A 16,462-nucleotide genomic window follows, 5' to 3' on the forward strand; every position below is an offset into this window, starting at 1 on the left:
TCCTAAATTAAAAATAAAACTCATGTTTCTACCTTTCCTATCTGGCGATTTACTTTTTGTGTGCTGGATCCAGTCTCTGGTTACCACTTTTCTGTCTTCTTTTAACTCTCTTTCCAAGGATCCATCTGGGATCCCTGTATACACTCCCTTCCTCCCAAGAGCCTGCAGTTTGATAATGAATACTGCATAAACTTTGTATGTGTGTGTGTGTGTGTGTGTGTGTGTGTATTATATATATATATATATATATATATATATCACACACACACACACATATATATAATTTTTTTTTTGGGGGGGGGGGGACAAGTGCTTTTTGTCCTTCAGGGGAGATATATGACACGAAGTCCCTCTGTCATTTTGCTCTATTGCTGGTTGCATTGTTCTGTAGATTTTGCTCTTTTTGTATACTTGATACCTTACTCTCTTTCCAAGGGTCTCCTGTTCATTTGTCATTTTTCTCCTTCCGTCTTCTTTCTTTATCTTCTCACTTTCTCCACTATATCCAACACTAACATGTTCCTTTCACCTTCATTCCATTTTTTCTGTCTCTATCAATTCAGATTTCATTCATTATCTTGCTCTGTATTGCGTGTAGCTTTCCATCTCTTTCCCTCACTCTGACCCTCTCATTCCTCTATTTTCATTCAAGGTACACAAAAGATCTTAATTTCTTCTTAATCTAAACATTCATCTAGATTCACTTTTCCTGGGGGGCATTTTCTCTGGAATCTCAGTTACCTGAGATACAGTAACACAGATATCTTTATCATAAGAGTGATGAACTAAACACATTAAGTAAATCAGGAGACAAACACATTAAGTAAATCAGGAGACAAACCCTTCCTTGCAATAATCACATTAGCAAAACAAAAGTTCAGCAAGACTGTGTTAAATCCTGTGTTGATGAACCTCACTGTCAAACTACAACTGATCTTCAGGGATATTAGGGAGGAATAGAATGCAACCATATGGGAACAATAAAACTGAATCACAAAGTTTAAAGTGCAAAACTAAGTAGCATGTACACATAATAGAAAAATACAGTAAACCTCTCCACTTACTACAATTATAAGACACTACCCTTCCCATCTAGCATTTTCTGTCTCTCTCTCTCTACCACCTGCCACCCAGTATCTTCTGTCTCCCTGCAATCCAGCATCTTCTCATCTCTCGTTGGTCCCCCTCTCCCTGCTATCCACAGTATCTCTTCTCATCTCCCTCTGCTATCCAGCATCTCCTCTCTTGTCTTTCTCCCTTTGTTATCCATCATCTTCTCTCTTGTTTCTCTCACTGGTGGAGGAAGAAGGTCAAGCCAGGGGGGAAATTTTGCACAAAAAAATGTTTTAAAATTTTGCATTATGAATAATAGCTTTTCCATATTATGTTTAAAGTATCTTTATCTGCCATCACTTACTATGTATGTATGTATGTATGTATGTATCACGCAAATGCAGTGACTATACTATAAATAAGGAGATATTTGCAAAATTTGAAAATATTGTGTGCAGAATTTTATTTATTTTTGTACAAAATTCCTCTAAGAATAACTACTAAAGGAGAGAAGAATAGTGTAATATTGTTATGACTCGGGGTAGTGAGCCCTTGGTTTGTAGGCGGATACTACGAAAGACTAAGTTCCCATTGTCAAGAAGCCCAGCCAGTTGCAGACAACCAGGTGGGGGTAAAACAAGGCAGACCAAACACAGATTACAAGGCTGAATGGGAACCCAGAAAGGCAGGAGAGAAAGCAGGAAAGAAGGTATGCATACAGGCCAGACGAAATGGAACCCATACACTTGAGAACCTACTCACTCGGGCCGCAAGGCCAAGCTCGAACCCGTGCAGACCAAAAATAGGGAAAAGGTAAGGCAGGGGAGATACACTTAAGCAGTGGACCAGCTGCACATACAAGTGAAGAGAACAAAGCAAGACAAGGCTGAAACCAAAACAGCCAAGCAGTGGACTGCTGCGCAGAAACCCAAGTACAAAACCAAAGCAAAGCTTGAAATCGCTTACACAAGCGGCGGCAAGCTGCACTGGAACCCAAGCACACAAACTACGTAAAACAAAGCTGGAAACCAAGCGCACAAGCAGTTGCAAGCTGCATTGGAACCCAAGCACACGAACAATGGAAGGAGCAGGCAGAAGTCCTTGAAGGCAGGCGGCAAACGATACAAATTGGTGCGACTGCAGGGACGGCGTCTCAGAACCCGGAAAGCAGGAATGCAGGCACGGCGGCTTTGACACGAGAGCACCAAGACTGGAACTGAGCAGTTTAAATTTCCCTCCAGCATCGGACGTCACAGGTATGTGCAGGCACTGATCCCGCAATGGGTGGTATCATGCTGGTAGCATGATCCAGGCCCGGAGTCACGGTAAGGCCGTGACAAATAAATATTTTGAAGCAAGTGGATTACAGAATCAGATGTAACAGTTTCACAAGGACAAATCTGATTTAATTTTTTGATTAAGTAATGTAGATCAAGTATGCAGCAGATGTCTTATCTGGATTCTGTAAAAATATTCCACACAGAAGACTGGTAAAGAAGATAGCTAGTCTGAGAATTGGACTCACAAAGTGATAGTCAATGGGATTCTTTTTTGGGAAGGGAGCATAACCGGCGGAGTGCTACAAGGATGTTTTCAGAAATGGAACCTACATGGTGGAATAACATCCCTATGAAGATTTGGATAGAAACAGAATGCTGCACATTCTGAAAGCTAGTCAAGACACTGTTTGCACCCCATGAACTGTAGTTTTTAGCAAGCTGGTTTCGCTGAAAATTACGGTGACCGAAGACGTGGTTTCAAGCTTTACTGACTGCATTTTCGTGTGTTCAATTCTGTACATCAGAGTAATCCAGTCTAGCAGAGCCTACAGTGTTATTCATTTGACTTTGCCTGCATTTGTCTGAAGACTAGTTATACATCTGAGTTTTTCTCCAGAGATTCCACTCTTTTTGACCCCCAACTCAGGTGTACGTACGCCGAGACACTGCCCATGTCGGGTCTATTTATTACAGGACTCTCGATTGAATATAACACAAAAAGAAGCACAAAAGGGCCTTCAGGATATAAAACACACAGTAACAAGGTTTTGCAGAATTCCTCTAAATCAATCACATAACGTATGGTAAAATCATGGCTCGAAGAGAAAAAAACAGGAAAAATCACTAGCAATGCTGGTGTGATGTTACAGTACCTTTATTTTCAGAATCAGAGCATTCCACCTTGAGTGCCAAATCAAAGGTCCTTTCTGGGTTTTCCCTGAAAAAGATTAGGTACACACTTTCATGAAGAATTCAGACATAAGCAAATATTCTACGCCTATTATACCATCCAGTCTCAAAGCAGGATTAACACAGACTATATATTCCCTCCTGTGATATTAATGTATTCCACATCATATGCCTTTTGCTTTTAACCCAGTGGGTCTGAATTCCAGTTCTCTGGTTTCTTCCCATTATCAACAAACAGGTCTTGTTTTCAGTATATCAAAGTGAAGTTACTCACCTGTAGCAGGTGTTCTCTGAGAACAACAGGTCAAGTATTCTCAAAGCCGGGTTATGTCATCCGACGGAGCCCAGTGCAGACACTGACTAGCAAGATTAATGTAGAATTTTCTAGCTGTCACCACACATGTGCTCATGCGTTCCCTTCCGAAACAAACGTGTGTCCCTCAGTCATGTAAAACAGCTAAAGAATACAACTCAAGGGGAAGAGGGAAGGGAGGTGAGAATACTTGGCCTGCTGTCCTCAGAGAACACCTGCTACAGGTGAGTAACATTGCTTTCTCCGAGGTCAAGCAGCCCAGTTGTATTCTCACAGCTGGGAATCCCTAGCTACCAGGCTCACCAAAAACAACAATACTAGAATAATATGGACTTGAAGTCAATTAACCTGAAAGTATTTACATACTAGTTGTGAAGGTGCAGCCTGGAACTGGAGAAAACTTGGCCTGGGAGGGGGTGGAGGTGGATTCTAGACACCAGACAAATTCTTCAGGACTGCTTGTCAAAACTGTCACATCTGGCACTTTGCTCAAGGCAGTAATAAGATGTGAATGTGTGGCCTGTCTATGTCATAGCTTTGCAAATCTCCTCTATGGAGACTGACCTCAACTGGCCATAGCTCTGACATTATGAGTGAGTTGACATAACCCTCTAGAGTCAGCCCAGCCTGGAGTGAAGGTGATACAATCTGCTAGCCAATGGGAAATAGTGTGTTTGCCAAAGGCTACCCCCATCCTGTTTGGTCAAAAGAAACAAAAAGTTGGGTGGACTATCTACGGCAGGGGTTCTCAACCCAGTCCTCAGGACACATCTAGTCAGTCAGGTTTTCAGGATAGCCACAATGAATATGCATGAGATAAATTTGTATGCTCGTGCATATTCATTATGGGTATCCTGAAAACCTGACTGGCTAGGTATGTCCAAGGACTGGGTTGAGAACCCCTGGTCTATGGGCTTTACGTCACTCCAGATAGAATGCTAAGGCACATTTGCAATCTAAGGTATGCAGTACACTTTTTACCAAAAATCACATGCCCATCCTGGCAAATGTTGGCAGAACAATTGACTGATTAAGATAGAACTCAGACACAACCATAGGAAAGAACTTAGGGTTTGAGCAGAGAACTACTCTATTGTGGTGAAATTTAGCGTAAGGTAGATCAGCTACTAGGGCCTGAAGCTCACCGACTGGGAGATGACGTGACCGCCACCAAAACAAAAAAACTGTCCAGGTTGAATGCTTCAGATGACAGGAATCAAGTGATTCAACAGGAGCTTTCATCCGCTGGGTGAGGACAACATCAAGATCCCATGACACAGTTGGAGGTTTGACAGGGGGCTTTGTCAATAACAAACCTCTCATAAATCGAACAACTAGAGGCTGTACAGAGGGCTTACCTCATACACAGTGATGATAAGCACTAATTGCACTTAGATGTACCCTTACAAAGTTGGTTTTCTTTTTTTTTTTAACTTTAGATTTTTATTGAATATTTTTTACATTTGGAACCATCAAACCATTAAAATATACAGCAGCTTATGTTTCCGTCTCATTGCATTGTCTCAACATACAGACTTTACAACTAACTGGTATTACAAAACATCATCACAACCTGTTAATTCCAAACTATTCCCTTTGAACAATTCCCTCCAACCATGTTCCCCCCGTGTTGTTCCCAGCTTAGCTAGTTGCTTACCTAACACAGGTGGTAAAATCAACATTGCCCCCAATACCCTCCCACAGAGTTGGTTTTCAAATCAGACTCACAGAGGTGAACCAACACGTCAGATAACTTTTTTTTTAATGTGTTTCAATATTGCAGTTTTTCTGTATGACTTACACATTGTATGATGCATGTTTAATATTTTGTTGTAAACCACTCAGACATATTAGTATATCAAATCAATAAATCCAATCCAAGCAGTTTTTGTGTAGGACAAGTGAGGGGATTTAAGGTCTTGCCCTTATGACCGACAGCAAACCTCCTCCATAGTGGAGTCTTTTCTGGAAGCCAGTATGATGCAGGAGACACACTCTGGCAAATCTAAGGATTCAATTTCTATGCTCTCAACATCAAAGCTGTGAGGACCAGGGATTGGAAGCTGGGATGCAGGAATCCCAAATATTCCAATCTTCATGGATCTTCAGAGGAACAACTCCAGACAAAGTGGAAACCAGATTTGCCTCAGCCAGTAAGGAGTGATTAGATCATAGTTCCGTGGTCTTGCTCGAGTTTCAGCAAAGACTTCTCTATAAGAGTGGAGGAGTGGCCTAGTGGTTAGAGTGGTGGACTTTGGTCCTGAGGAGCTGGGTTCAATTCCCACTGCAGGCACAGGCAGCTCCTTGTGACTCTGGGCAAGTCACTTAACCCTCCATTGCCCCAGGTACAAATAAGTACCTGTATATAATATGTAAGCCACATTGAACCTGCTATAAGTGGGAAAGCGCGGGGTACAAATGTAAGAAAAATAAAATAAATTAATAAGAGGTATCGGAGGATATGTATATAGAAGTTTTAGCCTCTGGTTAAAGTTTGAAAATTGAAGGATCTTCTAGAGTTTAGGGGGTTATCTTGGATTCTACCCTCACTTTTGAAAAACAGGTTGGTGCTCTAAGTAAGAAATCTTTTCTAAAACTCAGGCAATTACGTGCAATTAGGTCCTCTTTAAAAGAAAGAAGATTTTAGAATTTTGGCTCAGACCATTCTTCTCCCCTAATTAGATTATTGTAACTCTTTATATTCTCAAGATTAATTGTAAATTGAAAGTTAGCTTACAGCTATTGTAAAATATGGCGGCTAGATTGATTTCTGGTTTGGGCTGATTTGATAGTGTTTCACCTGTACTGAGGGAGTTACATTGGCTATTGTGCAGCGCATCAGTTTTAAAAGTGATGTGTATGATTTATAAGGCACTTTTGGGTTTAATGGAGAAGGTCTGGCAGATTTACTGATGGTCTCTTTTTCAAAGAGAAATAGGTTTTCCTTCTATGAAAAATGCTAGATTTAAACCCGTTCTGGAAAAATCATTTCCTTTTCAAGAGGCACGCCAATGGAATGCAGTTCCTATGCTCCTGAAATTACAACCTACTTATCTTTTAGGAAGATGCTTAAGACCTATTTATTCTAGGGTCAAGTTTAATATTGTATAAGGTAGTTTTGGGGTTTATGTATTTTCTTCTCTTATTGTTTGAGATTCTCTTTTTGTGAACTGCTGTTATTCCTGCTCTAGGAATATGGTCAGTATAAAAGAACCGAATAGAATTGAATAGAAAACACTCTCTTCAATGTAGGAGAAAGGCATCCACCATGTCTGTCAAGTGATCTGAGCTTGGAACAGAACTGGGGAACTTTGCTGTTGAAATAAACAGCAAAACGTTCCACTGATGGGGTGCCCCACTCTCAAAGATCTTGCAGACTATGCCCATGCTGAGAGACCACTTGCACAGTTGCAAAACCCTGCTCAATCTGTCCACCAGGTAGTTCTCGTTTCCTGGGAGGTATGTGGCTCAGAAGTCCATTTTGTGAAGGAAGGCCCACCGCCACATCCCCACTGCATTTGGTTCTGTAGCCAATCTCTGAAAGCCTTTAGAGCATTCCAAAGGACCCTCAGCTTGAGGAGGTTGATATAGACATCTGTTTCCTGAGCAGAAAAAGTCCCTTGGGTGTGAAGTGCATCACGTGAGCTCTCCATCCCAGAGTGGATGCAAGTGTTGTTAGCATCTTCCGAGGAGGTGGAATTTGGAACGGTAGTCCCATAGTCAAATTCATCCTAATTGTCCACCAAAGAAGGGCATGAGTCAACTCTGGAGCAATCTGGATTACATCCACTAGATTCCCAGCCACCTGAAACCACTGGAAGCTAGGATCCACTATGTCTCTCTCAAATTAAAGTGTACCAAGCGAGTAACATGCACTATTAATCTCAACATTTGCCAAGCTGTGACCTCCTTGCTGCTTCGGACCTGCAAGGCAAGTGTTGTCAAAGTCTCTGCTCTTGCTTGTGGAAAACAAGCCTGGGCCTGCAATGTATCGAGGAGGGCTCCTATGTACTCCAATCGCTGAACTGGGAGAAGGTAGACTTGGGGTAACTCCAACACATAAATAGTTAGGTGCATTGACTCTGTCGCTCTTCATCAACCAATTGCCCAGACAGGGAAACGCATATATTCCCAGTCTGCATAAAACACTATAACTATCACTAGGCACCTGCTAAATACCCTGGGAGCTGATGCGAGGCTAAACAGCAGAACACAATATAACTGGTGGCGATTCCCTATTCGGAATCTGAGATACTGACTGGGGAGTATCAAAATGTAGGTACAGGCATCCTTTAAGTCCAGAGCATAGCCAATCTCTTTCCTGAATCATGCGGAGAAGGGCGACCAGGGAATTCATCCTGAACTTTTCTTTGACCAGGAATTTGTTCAGGACCCTCGGGTTTAAAATGGAATGAAATATCCCCATTTTCTTGGGCACAAGGAAGTACCTGGAATAGAATCCCTTCCCTTCTTCCCCTTGTGGCATGGGATCGACCGCACTGGCCTGTAGAGTGAAGGAGATTTCCTCAGGAAATTTGTTCTGAATTCGAAAGAATGATATTCTTAGGAAAGTTGCTTTTTCTGTTTAATGTTATTATTTTGTAGATTTATATATTTTTTTAAAGGCTTAGATAGCCTAGGCTTACTGATTGTAATTTTTTCTATTGTAACTTCCTGGATAACGTCCAATCTCTTTTTACTGAAATCTGCATAGAACCAGAAGATCAACAGTGGGATATAAGATGTATTGTAATGTAATGTAAGTACAAGTACCTGCTTGTGCCGAAAGCTGATGAATGATGATCTCAGTGGCAATCTGGTGGTGTTTGACGCCAATGCAAGGACTATTTGAAGAACCCACCGGTTCAGTCTCCCCCCTACTGGTAAGCCATCCAGGATGGTTACTTTGAGCTCAGCTATGCTATCCTGAAGCCAGTCAAAAGCTCGCCCCTTGCTTCGACTAGGGAGCTAGCTGAGACTGGAAAGGCCGAGAACACTGGGCCTGGGGTTCTTGGCAGAGCGAGAAGATGGCAGAAACCTACACTTTTGAAAGTAGTAGGGTCGCCACCTAGGACCACTCAAAAACCCCTTAAAGGAAGAGTCTGCAGCTGGAGGTTGCTGAGACAGGGTCTGGTTGGTGTCAGTATGTTTCTTTATGACTTCAGTGACCTCCTCCATCTTGTCCCCAAAAAGACTCTCCTTGGCAAGGTACGTCTACCAACGTCTCCTGAACCACTGGTTCTAGATCAGAGACATGCAGCCATGAGAGTCTGCGCATCCCCATCCATGGTGGAGACCGTGGACAAAAAAAAATCAAAAGAATCGTATGCTCCCATGGCCAGATATTTCCTACATCCATGCTTACTGGCTAACTGGCCAGTCCTGGAGCTCCAAGCTTGTTTGAGGGGGGATTTGACAACCAGAGAGTGGCGAGGCAGTTGTGCCCTCTCGAATCCAAGAGCCTTTTGGATACGATACCACATATCCATTTTTTTTTAGGTGTGACCTGCACTGAGAGGAGAGATTCGAAGTTCTTCATCAATGAATCTTTAAGGATAGGGTGCAATGGTAGTCTGACCTCTTCCTTAGGAAGCGACTCATAGACCAGAACAGATAACATTGCTGCCCTGGTCTCCTCCAACTTAAATAGGATAGCAGAAGCCATTTCCTTGATGAAACAGATAAAAAGAGTCTCTCTTGAGGTAGGGAAAGATCAGAAGGTACCCCATAAGACTCCTCCTCCGAGAAGTAATTAGAGAAAGAGCAGTCCCAGTCATATTCCTCACCGTACTGAGCATCTGTGCCTGCCTCAGCTCAGTGGAACCATGTCCAAGCCCCAAAGAGCGACGAGGTACAGCCCTAACCTCAGACTCCAGGGATGCTTCCTCCCCCAATTGTCGGAGAGTGGTACTGCATTAGTCTACGTTGACGTCAACACCCTTTGAGGCGATGGCATGGAGGATCTCTCCAGACATGGGTAAAGCCTCAGAAAAAATCTGGGGCTGATCCACAGTTAGTGCAAGTGCCCTTGATGCCTAAGCAGATTGCAACTCCTCTCTGAGCATGGCTTGGAACCGCTCACCAAAAGGAAGGCATCAGCAAAGGCGGGAAAGCCACAAGAGAGGCAACCTGAGAAGGCATTGGTGCTAAACCAGAAGCAGGAAACAGCTGCTTTGAGATTTGAACAGCAACACCTCTATCAAAGAGCGCTCTCCTCTGTACCAGTGATGCTGATACCCAGAGTTCCTGGCACAGTGCATCAATGAGGGCCGATGCTTATACTTCTTGGGTTTTCCCCGATACTCAGCATCATGGTCCTTTGGTACCGACAAGAATGTCATCAAACCTGTGTGCACCCTCGGTATCAGGTCCAATGCTGACCGGTCCCATACTTTCAGTGTCAAGATGTCAAAATCCTAAGTGGTAGTCGAAGCAGCTATCGAGGTCGATGCTTCCGATGCTGATTGATTAGCCTTTGGGGAGCCAAAAAGTCTCTCCTAATGGACTTGCTACACCCTCAAGTGCATTTGCAAACAAAGAGAACAAGAGTTTATGGTCAGGCCCATGGCACCTGATGCACCAAGGGTGCAGGTCTGTCAAGGAAACCACCCAATTACACTGGGCACACCTTTTGAAGCCACTGGGAGTATTCTTGGACATTGAGAAAATCACAACCAAATTAAACTCTTCAATTTTGAACTGCAAAAAGGGGCAGCATTCAAATTGAGAGGTCAGTGCTCTGACCTAAACGGACATAGTAACTCACAAAAAAGAAAGGAAACTTGAAGAACTGAAAACACTACAAAAATTAAAGGGTAACAGAATAAAATAAAGAGAAAGTAATAATAATCATGAAAGTGACAAAAATACTCACATGGGAAGGCACTGAGAAAAAAAAACCACACAGAGTAGAACACGAGACACACCCTCTCTGCTCTGCGGAAAAACAGACTGAGGGACCCACTTTCATGAATCAGGCAGGAAGACCAGCGCATACACGATGGGACGCTGCTAGAAAATTCTACATCAATCTTGCTAGTCAGCGTCCACACCAGGCTCCGTCAGGTGATGTCACCTAGCTGTGAGAATACAGCTGGCCTGCTTGTCCTCAGAGAACGAATATTCATAGCATATCTGCATAGTTATGCTTATACTAAAAAAACAGACCTGTTACAGAGCTACTGAGGATCACAAATGAGAAATTAACCCCTCTTTAAAAAATAATAAAAATAAACAATACTTAATTAACCTGAGTGGTGACTGGCTAATATTCTTTACCTTAGTCCCATATGTTCTCTTTGTCTAAAGAATGCGTTCATCATTCAAAATAATCAAGATACTGACTTTAAGGCTGCAATATATATTACCTCATCCACAAAATTTCACCTGCTAGTCAGTTTAGAGCAATCTCTAACAGGCCTGATATTTCAAAAAAATCAAAACAGTTTTCGACAGTTGAAAATGTGTAATGCAGTGCTAATGTCTTCTCAAAAAAATACAGATATCAAAACAATAAAATACGTGGATTTGAATTTTGGATTTAAAATTACTCACAACTTTCTCAGATTTGGAAAAGGCAATTCAGGTACTGTAGTAATTTCTCTGCCCAAAAAGGGCTTATAATTTATACTGTAACTGAGAATTTGTTTAATCTTTTATTAAGAATTAAATATGTTAAAAGACATGGGTAGCCCTATTTCTCCCTCTCTCTCTCTAGCTCTTGTCTGCTGATGTAACATGAATAGATAACCAATGATAAGGCAGCTTGGGAAAGAGACAGAACAGCTCATGGTGATTACACTGTAAAAGACCAGTGACTTCCTGTGTACAGTTCAATTGATGAGAACCTCACCCAGAGGATAAGAACATTTATTCTAAACCTTTTAGCAACATCTACTGCAATTTAGTAGTAAAAGGAAAGCAAAAAAAAACATAGATCAGTGAGTGCAACAAGACTTTTACCATTGGAAGCAGGTTCCTTCAGTAATTAATAGAGCCAGGGCCTCAAATTTGAATGCACTTTCATATTCCATCACACCACCAGTATGCAGAATCCAGCCACAGAATGGCAAAACTGGGTGGACCATGTGCATGCAAGAGCAAAGAAATCAAGAAAACAGACAGCTAGTGTGATTGAAAAAGTTTGTTTTATCCACTCTATTTAGAAAGGGCCACATGAAATTACTGTTCAGGCAAAGAAAAGTGAAATTACTATTTTTCTGACTTCTTACGCCGTAGCTTCACATTACGTGTCCCAGCTAGCTTGATACTGTTTGAACCTACTTCTCTATTTCATTTAAATAGGAGTATACAGTCCTAGAACAGGAATAAATGCAAAGCAAAATGTTCCTAATTCATATGTAATGACAACATAGCCAAAAAAAGACATGGCAGTCATATTCTAAATGTGCAGATGCAAACAGAGGCTTAAAATAAATCCTCCTATGCCTGTCTTTGTACATTCCAGAGACTATAATTACACAATTATTTACTCATGAGTAATAAATTGGTACTGGTAAGCTAGCGTATCATTAAAATATTTTTGTTTCTGGTTGGTTCAAGATTTCTCCTTCCCTCTGGTACCCAATCAGCACAGAGAGGAACTTAGAAGTTTCATTTCCTTCCAAAACAGTCCAGCAATCCAAATCCAACTGCCAAAAGCCAGGGAGAAGGAAAAGAAGTAAACAAAGAAGTAACAAGGTTCAGGTGTAACAGAAACAAGGATATGTGGACAGCTCATAAGACACTCCTGTCACTTTAGCAGGGCAAGGTGGTACCACACCACTTCATACCATTTAAGCATTCTTTTACTAGGTAAATACCATAAATAGCAAGTATTACAGTTACTGGACCAAAGGGCCCTCCTTGAAGGCAAGTTACCCTGTCACAGGTATATGATACACAGCTTTAGCTTCTCCCATGTAATACCCTAAAGAAGGGATTTCCTGACAGTTGTCCAGTCCTGGGTGGAGGGCCTTAATATCTAGTCTTGCAACTTTCCACGTATACTACAAACTCGAGCTACAACTAATGGGATCCTTTCCTACTTAAGCTGAACAAACAGGACTTTCATTTCTGTCTGTCACTATCGGGCTCAGTTTCAAAATAGAAAAATGTCTCAAAAACAGCATAAAGTGATATTTGAACCTTTTTCTCCAAAAAAACATCCCAATCACGATTTCGAACCTCGGATTTGAGCTTGTTTTTCTCTGCAGTGTGTACAAATCACAAGGAGGCATGTAAGAGGCATGTTGGAGGCGGGATTTGGGAGGTCCCAAAACTTGGATGTTTTTCTGCAATAATGGAACAACTCAAAAACATCCAGGACTAAAAGTTAGACATTGTGGTCTAGACCTGTCTCAATCACACATAAGTCACAAAATGGTGCCCTAAATGACCAGAAGATCAATGTAAGGATTAAGGTAGGACCTCCCCTTACTCCTCCAGTGGTCAGTAACTCCCTCAAACCCTCCAAAGATGTTATAGAGGCTGGTATGTACTATTTCTTTCACAACTTCAGATGTTTATGGCCAGTCCTATTAGAGGGAAAGGGAAATGGGACTTGATATACCGCCTTTCTGAAGTTTTTGCAACTACATTTAAAGCGGTTTACATATATTCAGGTACTTATTATTTTTGTACCGGGGCAATGGAGGGTTAGGTGACTTGCCCAGAGTCACAAGGAGCTGCAGTGGGAATCGACCTCAGTTCCCCAGGATCAAAGTCCGCTGTACTAACCACTAGGCTATTCCTCCATCAAGCAGATCCCTGGAACAGTCTTGTGGTCAGTGCAGTGGTCTGTAGAGGAGACCGAGGCCCACATCCCACTCTAACTGGATCACTTGCGGTAAAACATGTGAGGCCTCCAAAACCCACCAAAAACCTATTGTTATCTATATATTGGTGACACCTGCAGGCATAAGGGCTATTGTAGTAGTGTACAGTAGGTTTTTGGTGGGTTTTGGAGGTCCCCCTATATAATATAAGGGGGTAACGGTGAGATGTGTACCTGGGATCTTTTATGTGAAGTCCATTGCAGTGCCCCACTACTCTGAAATATCTGTATGGCCAGTCTACTAATAATGCTGGCCCCACCATACATCCCAATGGCTTGTTTTTGTGCGTTTTTCCCCTTGGACTTTTTTTCCCCCAAAAAATGGTCCTAAAAGATAAATGCACTGTGCGCAAAAACATCTAGCAAATGGCCATTTTCAAAACAAAAAAACTGGACACTGTTCTGGTTTTGAAAATGGCCATGTTCCCTTGTTGCTTTTTTGTCGTTTTTCCCAAAACTTCCAAAATCGAATTTGGACAACATATTGAAAATGCCCCTCTTTACATCCTTCTTTATGTTAAGCTATTATGTACATTACTTACTATGTTTCTATATTTCATAGGCTGTCTACTATGATCAAAACAGAACTTGAAAATACAGGTTTCCTAGTTACTACCAATAACGCTTAAAAAGCGCTAACCCTTCAAATTAAAATCAAATTTTGATTTATGAAGTTAAAGGTTTTTAATACATTTTGATGAAATACCTCCGAATACGGAATATGTATTCATTCCCACCAAACCTCCAACCTGCCATCGCTTAAGATTCGCTAGTTTAAACACGTTTAGCTGAACCATATGTTTAAATAGAAATGATTCTCTGCAACTTAAAAGCAAGTTCATTAAATTTGCTGAACGTGCCAGTTTCCATTCTCACAACCACCTTTGCAACAGATGTTACATTCGGTTCTGGAGCCCCTTCAGCTACCAGCACGGAAAACCCAAGAAAGAGCAGCAGCAAAGCTTCCGACCACCTAACATAAGCACCATTCCCGCTGACACGTGAGCCGGACACCCGCTACTGTGGACGCCGGTCTACAGCCACCTCCCAGCTTTGCGGCCTAGCGGGCACCCCTCCCCCCACACTCACTTTAGCCTGCAGTCCATGGTCACATCGCGAGGACGCGGGGGCCGATCCCCCACGCCCCCCCTTCCTCTCCGTTTCAGGAGCGGCCCATGCCTCGGCACTCCGTGCCTGCTCTCCGCTTGCTGTTATCGCTCTCGTCCCGGCTCTTCGCCGCCGCCACCTCCTCCCCCTACCTCACCGTCCGAAAACCAGGAAGTCCCGCGGCCACCCGCCACTGACGTCACCGGTGCTGCAACACCTGAGACCGGGAGTCACAGCCTCGAAGCACGCGGGAGCCGGCCACGCGCTCGGACAGCCGCGGCGCGTGGACTGTCTTCACACTCTCTGGCTGTACTGTTATCTAAAACCGCTTCTGCTTCTTCTTTCCTGACGTTGTGTATTAATCATCCTCTACATTTAGCCTTAATCGGTATCTGCTGTTTCTGCAAATTGCATTCGAGTTCTGAAACTGTTAGCATGCGGTAATAACTCCAGCTCATAAGCATTCCTCTGCCTTTGTAAGAGCCAACTTTTTGGTCATAATCGGGATGTGTTAAACTCAATAAAAATGATCAGTCCCTACTTAAGCACCTACAGAGGTCACACCCATGAACTCTTCGTTTGTTTCTGGTTGAGTAAGGTGGTAGGTGGCCACCGGCCAGATGTCGTGCTTTGTGTACTAGAAAAACTTGTTTTGTTTTTAAGGCATGGTCCTAAGTCTGCTTATGCAAGAACAGGTTGAAGAATAGTTCTCACTACGGTCAATTCAGAAAATCGGATTTCAAACAAATGGGAACATCCGGGTTTCATGTAGTATGAGGACTGGATTATTTGTATGAATTTTAGAGAGTGGTATTTTATGTGTTAATAATATATTAGTCCTGCTGAATTTTGAACTCTGCCTTGAGCCTCAGGAAAGGCATGCATTTAAGAAGTGGCAAAATAAAAGGGAATTGTATGAGTATTTTCTTCATCTTACACCCCTCTCCGTTCTCTTTCCCTTTTTCATACTTCCTGCTCACTTTTACTACTATTTATTTTTTTATTTATTGGGATTTATTTACCGCCTTTTCGAAGGAATTCACTCAAGGATGTGTACAGCAAGAATAAGTCAAACATAAACGAGACAATTACAGCAGTACAAATATTCAAACAACAATGCAAAGTATGGCATAGTATGCTACATTACAATGTCAACACAATAAAACATTTTAATAGACAGCATAGGGTGTGAGCAAAGATGGAACATATTATTATAGATAGATAAAATAGAGTAACAGGAGTAAGAAAATAAGGGACTAGTTTTAAAAAAAAGTTGCTTGAATATTATCTAGGATAGGAGTGGATAAACATGTCCTGTGCAGCTAGTGTCATTTACTTCTTCCATTAAAGGCCTGGACGAAGAGTCAAGATTTCACCTGCTTCCTGAAATAGAGATGGTCTTGTGTTAAGCGAAACCCAGAGTGTGGGGGCTACTCCAGAGAAGGCTTCCTTGTGGGTATCACATGTGAGATGCCCTTTTGAGAGGGTGTGGTTAGGCAAACTCCTTGGGAGAGCCTTAGTGACCTTGAAGGTGTGTAAAGAGGGATCGTGTTCTTCAAGTACTGTGAGCCATTTCCTTTAAGGGCCTTGAAGTTCAAACATACAGTTTTAAATTTGGCTCTGAAAGGCCAAGACAGCGCCGTGAACTGATGCTTGAGCAGAGCTCCATTTGGAATTTTGACCACGGGCACCTTACCTATCACTCGATGAGGAAAGACAAGGCAGTTGCCCCCACTGCCTTTGAAGCAAGCTGCGCTGGAGTCCTTCGTCATTCCTGTTTGCCCAGGATTGCTGGCCTGTTTGGCTGTGCCAGTGGAAACAGGCAGCGATGTAAGCGGGGGTTTTCCTAAGCCTTGCTCCTAGGTTGGCCCCGCTGCAACCCGGAAGCTCTCTGTTTGCTGGTCAAAATGTGGACCCAGAGGAAAAAATATCTCTGCCTGGGATTGCACAGGAGGGCTTGCCTGC

At 42.5% G+C, this 16,462-nt stretch overlaps 1 protein-coding gene across 5 annotated transcripts in view; it reads right to left on the reverse strand.

Moving 5' to 3' along the window:
• Positions 1–14,742, reverse strand: part of DENND1B (DENN domain containing 1B) — a 537,680-nt gene extending 522,938 nt beyond the window's left edge. For 2 of the 5 annotated variants that reach the window (XM_030206246.1, XM_030206245.1), the window contains exons 1-2: positions 14,480–14,739; positions 3,206–3,270 (exon numbers count right to left, since the gene is read on the reverse strand). In XM_030206246.1, the coding sequence (XP_030062106.1) occupies positions 3,206–3,270; positions 14,480–14,496 (82 nt within the window). In that variant the 5' untranslated portion in view covers positions 14,497–14,739. Of the gene's footprint in view, positions 1–3,205; positions 3,271–14,479 lie in introns of all 5 variants that reach the window. The other 3 variants (XM_030206249.1, XM_030206248.1, XM_030206247.1) reach the window with 2 other exon arrangements.
• Between the last annotated feature and the right edge of the window lie 1,720 nt (positions 14,743–16,462).

Source organism: Microcaecilia unicolor, chromosome 6 (assembly GCF_901765095.1).
Source record: "Microcaecilia unicolor chromosome 6, aMicUni1.1, whole genome shotgun sequence".
Taxonomy (NCBI): domain Eukaryota; kingdom Metazoa; phylum Chordata; class Amphibia; order Gymnophiona; family Siphonopidae; genus Microcaecilia; species Microcaecilia unicolor.